The 9,661-nt window shown below is 33.1% G+C and overlaps 1 protein-coding gene across 1 annotated transcript; it reads right to left on the bottom strand.

Moving 5' to 3' along the window:
• Nucleotides 1-891: 891 nt before the first annotated feature.
• On the bottom strand, nucleotides 892-5,896 carry LOC21403993 (WD repeat-containing protein 25). The gene is made up of 4 exons (XM_010093966.2): nucleotides 5,605-5,896; nucleotides 3,931-4,095; nucleotides 2,794-3,278; nucleotides 892-1,721 (listed from the first exon to the last, which is right to left on the bottom strand). The coding sequence occupies exons 1-4, from the start codon at nucleotides 5,891-5,893 to the stop codon at nucleotides 1,350-1,352; spliced, it is 1,311 nt and encodes a 436-aa protein (XP_010092268.1). The 5' UTR covers nucleotides 5,894-5,896; the 3' UTR covers nucleotides 892-1,349.
• Between the last annotated feature and the right edge of the window lie 3,765 nt (nucleotides 5,897-9,661).

The following is a 9,661-nucleotide window of genomic DNA, read 5'->3' as shown; positions in this document are numbered from 1 at the left end:
TTTTTTATTTGGTGTTGAAAGATGGGAGGGGGTTTGAAGGGGGGGAGATAGGGATGGTCCATTTGCAAATGCATCTAAAAAGGGAGAGAAGTGGTGTGTCGTGTCTCCCTACAAATTATCCCCATGAAGAATGGAAAGGAAATTCCATAATTGTGTCTTGTTCCAAGTATTGTTTTGCATCCCTCTCTTCTCTCTCTCTCTCTCAAATATTAAAGGAAGAGGTGGGAAATTGGTGGTGGATGAACAAAAGTGCACCCCTTTTAAGTATAATATGCCCCCACATAAAATGAAAATCCTTATATTTGTTCCATCCATGGAAGTAGGCATTGGTTAATAGCATCTAGACACATTAATTTTAAGTGGACTATACCTTTGCAAAATTGCCCCAAAACTAATGGCAATAAGACCCCCCTTCAAGAGCAATATTTTTGTTTATTTTTAATCTAATGATCCTAGATTGAGAAAAATATACCATGCATATGCATTTTCTCTTGCTAGTTATGTTCTCAACTTGCAGTTTTGCTTTTGTTCATGCTAAGAAAACCAAAGACTTAACAATGCCACAATGATGGTTTTGCAAACAATGTTTTCAGTGCACCACTCTCCATTTTTTTTTTTTTTTTTTTTTGGGTTCAACTTGCTCAATGATGGTTTGTGATGGTTAATTATTAAAAACACAAATTTTTCAATAATTTCTACTTATGAAATCCGTTATGCCATGAAAAGTCCCAACCATACTTGAGGAACTTTTCGCAGTGAAGATGGGAGACTCATCTCATAACCCACAAAAATCATAATGTGGAAGGAACCTGAAATTGAAGAAGAAAAGAAAGCGACAATCCAAACAGAAATAACAATAACAATCACAATGAGAATAAAGGATTAGTGGGTGCAGCTTAGAAAGGCCTTCATGAATGGGTTCCAATAACTGCTTTGGGCTTCATTGAAGCGACCCAATTTTCCTAATCATAAGCCCCTTTTACAGAAGAACCTAAATTGATCCAAAATATTTTAGGAAAACTAGAGAAATGTTCCCCCTCCTTTAACACTTTTAGATCCATTCTCCCTTCTTTCAAACCTAAAGGGACACAATTCTAAGAGGAAAAAACTAGGGAAGCATATCATCTAAATTTCTCTACATTTTAAGTAGCCTTTAAAGCGATACATTACAACCTGACTATCTATATCAAACTACAATTTTTAGAGATTCAGGACCAAACAAAAAACAAAAACAAAAAAAAAAAAAACCCACGATTTTTAGAAGTGCCTTAAATCCATGCCTATAACATTCTTGGTGCATTCCTTGCCAGTTGAAGACTTCCCTTGCAATGAAAAGAGTTTCAAACATGTCACTCGAAAACCGAAACCTCGCCACCCCAGCTGCAGGAAGCAATGACATTGGGCAAAATGGGATGGACTGCAATGTCAATGCATGGCTGCTCATATGCCTTGATTTTCCTGACTAACTCAGAAGATCTGTAGTTGTAAAAGTATATAGAACCATCTGAAGAGCCTGAGATAAGCTTCTCTCCATCCAAGCTGAAGCTGCACTTAATGGGAAAGCCTGATACCCCATGGCCTTCATACCTCTTGTACTTGTTTAGCTTGAAAGGGGGATATGAAGAGAAGATTGCAACGTAATTTCCATTTGACTGGGCGACGAAAACTGGATCAAAGGGGTGGCGCCTCACGCAGGGACAGGTATAGGCTTCTACATATACCTGAAAACGAGGAAAAACACTATAAAAGCTATTAATTAAAGTGGGAAAACATGATTCTTGCTGGATCAATGATCTCTGAAAAAATCCATTGATGATCACAATTATTAACTTCATAAGTATGCTTGTGTGTGGTTCTCTTTTCATTTCTTTATGTCGTCAACAAAGAAAATGTAAAAGAAAGACCGCTCCAAATCCTATGTTTTTGGTTTTTTAAAATCAAGGATCCTTCATAATGAAAGATAGTAAATTGGTATGTTCTAGTTTCAATTTGTATCACTATGTTACCAAACTGCACTTTCATCCCACTCCAAACCATTACTCGATAACCAGACAATTCCGGTAATACGTTTAATGTCACCTACATTACACTTCTTTGGGATACAATCATGATACAAATTGAATTCAAAATACAAACATAATAATACTTTCATTATTATGGGGATTTTGTGATATGTACATATATATATATATATATATATATATCTTTTACAAAAGTGAAAACATAGGGTACCAACATGATGATAATTTCCCGTTCCTGTTTTTGTATTCTCTTTGTTAGGACATCAGTAAGAGTACTCTTACTCACTTCATTAATACCAATTAAGGCTCTTCCAAATCTCAACTAAATAAAATCAGGAAAGTACAAAAGGAAAGTTATCCATAATATGAGGTTCTCTCAACAAATTTGATTGTTAAATCTAGTGCAATTCACTTAAACACGGTCATTACTTCTACCTATACAGTTTTTCAAACAATACTCGAATGATATTTAATTTTTCCTAGTGCAATTCACTTAAACACACGCGTGCGCACAAGATTGAGATTGTTCAAAATTGAATCAAATCCAAACCAACACCAGAGTTTAGATGGAAGTTAACAATAGTTCTTCATATTACTGTTAGCAGAAAATCAGAGACATTATTCTGAGCAAGATATTTACTTTATGCACATATTTTGATGATTTACTTTTTGTACATTCAACCAGTTAGATTTTATATTCCTGATCAAGCTATCCATTGATTCAGCCATAGATGCAAACTATTGCTAAAGGCATAATGGATAGTTTCTCTACCTGATTAGAAAGTGGGACTTGTCGAGAGACATCCCAAACAATAATAGAGTTTTCACTGACGTTGCTTCTTGTTATGTCACTGGAGGAGATAATTTGCTTGCCATTTCTGGTGAATTCAACGTCAAGAACAGGCTCACCACCACGCACAAATTCATGAACCGCCTTTCGGGTTCTAATATCCCACAACCTTATGCATCCTTGTGATCCTCCAGAAAGGAAGAGGTTGAAGTCGTCCTCATGGAACTTAACAACTCCAACCATTTGGTCCTCCTTAAAAATCTGAGTCTCCATCCCCTTCTCAACGTCAACTAACCTTGACGAGCAGTCGTATCCACAAGAAAGCACAGACAATCCTTGCCAAGACCATTTGACATCTTTTACCGCTGCATTATGAATGAACAATTTTCGTGCTATCTTCTGCTCGCTGCTCCACGGATTCCATATGCAGATTGAGTTATCCATTCCCGCAGATGCTAGAAGATGAGCTGTAGACTAACTCTAATGAACAGATCAATAAAGGAAGTGATAAATGAAACTGATGCAGTGCACTGTGGCTCAACACCACCATTTATTAAATTTTTAAAAAAATGCAATCAAATTAAACAAGCAAGAAAATCAAAATTATACATGCACTAAAAGAACATGGTGTCGAAAAATTAGCTTATAATCCTCAAATATGCTGAGCTGTCAATAATTAATATTGCACAAAAAACACAGTCAAGAAATCAAAATTAGTTGTAGCGGTCGGGTAGGCTATCTTATTTGGTTTCACTCAAGTGGTTATCAGGTTCATCATTCTTATAGAGACTGCGAGTTATCTTCTTGTACCGAAAGAAACTGAGCTGATCTTGATTAGTGATTGTAATAGTCATTCATGGACTTTCACGGCTGCTTTCCTTCAAGGATGTCGCTTGTCAAATTGAAACCCATTTTTTATGTGTCTTTTGTGATTGATTTTCTTTTATTTAATGCCAATTCTTGAGAGCTTTGATCAAGTGAAACTCAAATATTTTTCTTGGGATTAATTTTCTTTATAACCAGGAACCCATTACGATTGTGGAAGAATAAATCAGCAAGGAAACCAAAGAAGTACCAAAGCAAAACACAGTCAAAACTTTTTAACTAGAAAGAACTTACCATGAGTTGGTGACCAATGAACAGAGCTGACAGCTTTTGTATGGCTAGACAGAGCTACAGACATTCTCTCACACAGTTTTCCTCGCTGTGCAACACTTGTCGCCTTATTCCTCAACAACGACAATATATCACCGCGAATATTTGAATCAGAAATACTCCCCAAAACTGAATAACAACAAGATAATCAAGGAAGTAAATATTAACAATTTTAGCAATATTTCTTGAATATTACTTAAATATACAATGCAGACAAGAAGAAGAAGATATATATGTAGAATGATTATAATTTTACGCACCATCTGTTATGGATTTAACACTCCAATCCTTCACCAACGAGAGCAATAATATAGAAGAAACGCAAACAAGTATACACACAAAATTTACGATAGTTCACCCCGTAATATGAGAGATATTTCTAAATTCTAATTTCAACCGCCGCAGAATTCCACTATAATAAATAAGAAAATATCACGCATTTTTTTGCCTCTCAAACTCACTGTATTTCTCTCTAATCCAACTCTCAACATTTGCGGCCCCAAATACATGTCTAAGTAGCTCAATCTGTGCTAACTAGGGCTGACAACACGGGTTATGGCACGATGGCACAACACGAACAAGACATGACATGCGATAATTAAACTCCAAACACTCAACAGAATCCACAAGCATTTTCATTTCTACCGATACCAATGTCAATATAATCCACTAATATTTCATAAATTCGAAGCCTTAGGAGTTGTTCTTTTGCATTTTTGAGTTAGGGTGACTTAAGTGATGATCTTGAATTGAGTTTGAGTTATAACTTGAGTTGAAGTTGTAACTTGAGTTTGTGTTTGGATGTGCACATTTGTGTTATGATTTGAATTGAGAATCTTTTTGAGTTTGTGTTTGGGTAGGTCAAAACTTAAATTTGTATTTAGATAGTATTTTAATAAAAACTCAATGGTGATAAAAAATTTTAATAGGATATATGGGTGGGGTTTTATTCGTCTTTTCATTGTGAATGCATAAAAAAAAATCATCTCAATTAGAATTAAAACGAAAAAATTATGACATTTTTAAGAATAGAAAAAATACTGTTTATTAACTTGAGTTTGAGTTTATGAACTCGAGTTGAAGGGGAAACTTAAGTCCCGTTCATTTCACCGATTCGAGTTTTGTTACAGCAAAAAGCTCTCAGAAACAGTCACATCTAACTTTTTTATTACAGTAAAGAACTCATATAAAATCACATCTTAACTTGAATTAAAAACTCGAATCAACGAATTAAACGGACCCTAAAACTCGAAATTAGCTCCAAACTCGAGTTCAAACTCAAATTTTACAAAAGAATAGAACTTGAATAAAGTGAGTTCAAATTTTTTCTGAATTTCGTTGTAAAAGAACAACCTCTTAGTATTTCAAAATCGACATTTTCATTCATGATCATAATAATACTACTTCAGCACACTGAAAACTACAAAACACTTGTAATTTCATTCCAACTTTACTCCTTTGTTAAGTCACTACTACTTTAATTCTAAAAACTTTTCGGAAACTATACAAAACTCCCCAAATTCATAGAAATTCTGTAACAAAAAAAGCTAAAAACAAAACAGTGAAAATAAATTATTTCGAAACAGATAAAAGAAATTTCTATAAAGTAAATTTGTAAAAGCAAAAGAAAAAAAATACCAGGTGAATTACGAACAGAGACCGGCTCAGGAACCATGGGAAGAGAGGAAAATTGGGCTCGCTCTCGCTTGGAAATGTATCTACCGGGAAGCGGAGCTTCTTCTCGGGGCAACGGAGATCGGGTCTCCGGATGACCCGAATACGAGTGGCCGATTTGGTTTCCGAGTCTCGGACGCTTCGAAGAAGAAGACGGCGACGGCGTCGGCATGAAACTTTCGGGTGCGAATTCGGGTTTGGGCACGTCGTCTTCATCAGAATCGGTGGAGTAGGCGTTAAAGAGGAGGTCCATTTAGCTGATTTTGAGGTTTTGAACTTTGCTATATGGTAGTCACAGTTATTTTTAACCATTCAATTAATATTTTAATGATGTAAATTCGTATTTAAAATTTATAATAAATCACACAAAAATATTTTTATTTTAAATTTAGATTTTGTTTATTTTGTGGATTCGAGTTTTTAATTTGAGTAAAGATGTGATATTTTTTTAGAGCTTTTTACTGTAACAAAAAAAGTTAAATGTGATATTTTTTAAGAATTTTTTACTGTAAAAATTTAAAACTGAAAATTTAAATCGATAAAATAAATGAGATTTTAATAATTAATAAATTAATTTTAACGATCTAAGTATATATCTTATTAATAGAGTAAAATAACTTAAAAAACTCCTAAAAGAGGACTGAAAAGAGAATTTTAATATACCTCATAAAAATATTGAATCCGTTTTATACATCCTTTTTTATTTTCTTCACTAAAACATGAGCGGAAAAGCATAAAAAAAGAGAGAGAGAAAGGAAAGAAATCAATGGGAAATGTTTTTCGCGGAAACTTTATGCTGCCGGATTAAATTTCACAATAAAAAGAAAAGAACCGGGAAAAGACAGAAAAAAATCTATAAACAAGTAAAATGATAAAAGAAGAGAATATGATAAATTGGCTGATATTATAATTGTATAATAAGTTATGCCGAAAAAGTTCAAAAATTGAGTAAAATTGCCGATATTGTAATCGTAATAATAAATTATACCAAAAAAAAAAATGCGTGAAGAAAAGTAAAAATTTAAATAATATTGATTGAGCATGAAATTAACAAAGTATTCCTTAGGTTAAATTAAAGAAATAGGGTAAATTAATTGAAGGACAAATAACAAAAATATTTTTAAAACCGATTGATAAAACCATATTGTTCTTACTCGAAAAAATTATGTAATAAAGAAAAACGATTGCACAATGTCGTAGGCGATTGAGGACTTGTAAAGATGTGTTGTAAGGTAAAACGCCGAATCCTAAATTAAACATTGTATGGGGCCAACATGCCATAAATAAGAGCATTAAAAGATCAATGATAGCTCAACCCTATCTGCCACTGTAACGACCCGACTTCTCAGACCGTTAATTAACTTAGTTAAACATTTGAAAACTTCAAATTACTCACATCAAACTTCACGGACTTATAAAATTTTGAATATATATATATATATATTGACATGTAACATATTTTTGACGAGTCATAGGAGTTAAATAATAATAATAGATACACATATGAAAAGCTTCAAAATAATTTTAGTAAAAACCAGATTAAAAATTTTTAACCAAAGACTCAATCGCACACTTCGTACAGGAGAACGTAACGTTATGGTATATACTTAAGATTCAAAATCATAAGTGTTTAATCAATTTTAAAAGACATACCAAGCGTTAACGAAGACAATCACAAAATATGTAATGATGATAATAACATGGATTGGTTGTCACTCTAACGGTTAACGAAAACATATTATGTCCTACTAGTAAAATGTGCAATTGAAAATGAAAAATCATAACCACATGTCTAAGTGTTTAGCATAGGAAGACTTGTCCTATAGATGCAAGTATTTAAATCATGGAAGCCAAACATACTAAAATAGCAGTCTTATAAAGTTTAAAATATAATGGAACTTAAATGCGAAATTAATTGCTGTTGGTATCCATAATCCCTTTGTTGACCCCATCGCTCATGCTCTACCCTGCCAGCCCATCATGAGGGTTTAAGTGGTGGGCTTCTTGCCCGAATTACCTACATCATGAACAACATGGGTGAGCATTCGCTCAGCAAGTATGAACTTAATCTCACAAAATAGTTATATGAAAAATGTTATGCATGACTGATTATGAATAGTTTGATTATTGACTCTACATTTTATGGGCCATGTGTATGTACCGGGTGTACGTGAGCAATAGGGTATCAGGGGAATGACCCAAATATATTATACCGATAACACCCAAGGTCATCATATAGATTGTTCATCATTTTCCTACCTAGCGAGGGTTGGTACGACACTTAAATTATCTTTTCTTTACCATAGCCTCTTATTAGGTGAGCATGCGATTATGATCGTGGCTCATATTCAAAACTTAACATTTAACTTGTAGAGGCAATAATACATCAATAAATTTTTATCATGACATCTTAAATGATGTACTGATAAATGCGATAGCACATCAATCAACAATCATTCAAAAACATCAAAAAATTCACAATCATGCGACATCATTTTTTTTATATATAAAAAAAATAGGTTTCATGCTATAGGTGTGGTTCGTACTTACCTGATCAAGCATAACCTCACTTAGCAATTCCTGCTTACTTATCTTCTTTTGGAACACTTCCTAGTGACAACACTTATTAGTCAGCAAGGGTCCCTTGGTCGATTCCTCGTTATAAGGCCTAAGTCTTTATAATATCTTATGAAAATTCACACTAATTAAGTTCTACTCTAATTGTCTTAATTAGTGTTGATCGTTATCGAATAATCTCCTTAGATTAAATGATTAACCGCAAATTCAATCATTAATTAATTATTAATTTTAAATTAATTATTAATATATTTTTGATTTATTTATTCTTAATTAATAATTAATTAATTATTAATTTAGTTCCCTTTCAATGATTAATAATTAATTAATTAATAGTTAATTATTAACTTTATTACTTAAACAAATTAAGTCGATAAATAATTTATGCTGAATTAATTACCCTTCCTTCCTTAATTAATAATTAACTTAACACTAATTATTAATTAATTAATATAAACTTATTTTATAATTAAACTCTAATTATTTATTAATTAGACCGTTAATTAATTCTTAATTAATTTAAGAATTATGATTAATTAATTAATTACCTAATCAAGTTATTAAAATTTTATTAATCACGTGACAATCACTAATTAACAAATCAACATTAGTGTATCACTAGATCATTGTCTAACTTAATCATCGATTAAGGGTAGATTGACCTCTTTAATTAATCGACCTAATGACATTAATTTCTAACCTTATTGGTCCATGAAGGAAATATGGGCTTATGCTTGTTGGGCTTGAAGGGCTCATAAGGGATTGTGGGTTTACTAAATTCTAAATTGTGCTTGGTCTTTTGTTGGTAACCTAGTGGTTAACCATAGGTAACCACGCCCGTCTTAGGCCCAACTCACATCCAATTTAGCCCAAACTTTTGAGCTCCCATCTAAACCTTAAACTAAGTCCATAATCTAATTGAGTTAAGCATAAAGGATTGATGGAGAATGCTGGTTGCCGAATCGAATTCGGGTGCGGAAGCGTGGGGAAGGCGGATCGTGTATAACAAAAATTTTCACAAAACTTTTGAGATACTCTATAGATTATATTAATTTATGCACGAATAAATTAATCGCATTAATTTATATTATTCAAGGATCAACCGAAAAAATACCTGGAAGCCGACTCGGATGATAACTTGAATTTCTTTGACCACGAACAGTCCTTGCTCCAAGCTTTGTGTTTAGAACACCAAAGTCGTCCACGTCAATTCCTTAATTCCACGTAGATGTGTGTGTGGGCACGCGTGAGACAAAATAGGTTTCTGAAACACTCGAATTTCCACAAACACCAACGCATGCACGATGTGAAATTTTTGGAGAAAAATTTTTTCTTCTCTTTTTTCCTCTATGAGAATTTCGCCCACAACTCTTTTAGGGCTGAAAATATGTTTTTAAAATTGTATACAATTTTCTATCTTTCTCATATTTAAAGAGTAGAAGTC

This window comes from Morus notabilis, unplaced genomic scaffold (genome assembly GCF_000414095.1).
Source record: "Morus notabilis unplaced genomic scaffold, ASM41409v2 Scaffold634, whole genome shotgun sequence".
Lineage (NCBI taxonomy): Eukaryota > Viridiplantae > Streptophyta > Magnoliopsida > Rosales > Moraceae > Morus > Morus notabilis.
The sequence above is the reverse complement of the archived record's forward strand: the minus strand, read 5'-3'. Positions and strand labels throughout refer to the sequence as shown.

What these genes read in the sequence shown, in the direction of transcription:
- LOC21403993 (XM_010093966.2), bottom strand. Translation starts at nt 5,893, where the DNA reads ATGGACCTCCTCTTTAACGCCTACTCCACCGATTCTGATGAAGACGAC. An exon ending in CTCTGTTCGTAATTCACCTG is followed by an intron (nt 4,096 to 5,604) that starts GTATTTTTTTTC and finishes GTTGTTATTCAG; the next exon opens with TTTTGGGGAGTATTTCTGAT. An exon ending in AAGTCCCACTTTCTAATCAG is followed by an intron (nt 1,722 to 2,793) that starts GTAGAGAAACTA and finishes CCTCGTTTTCAG; the next exon opens with GTATATGTAGAAGCCTATAC.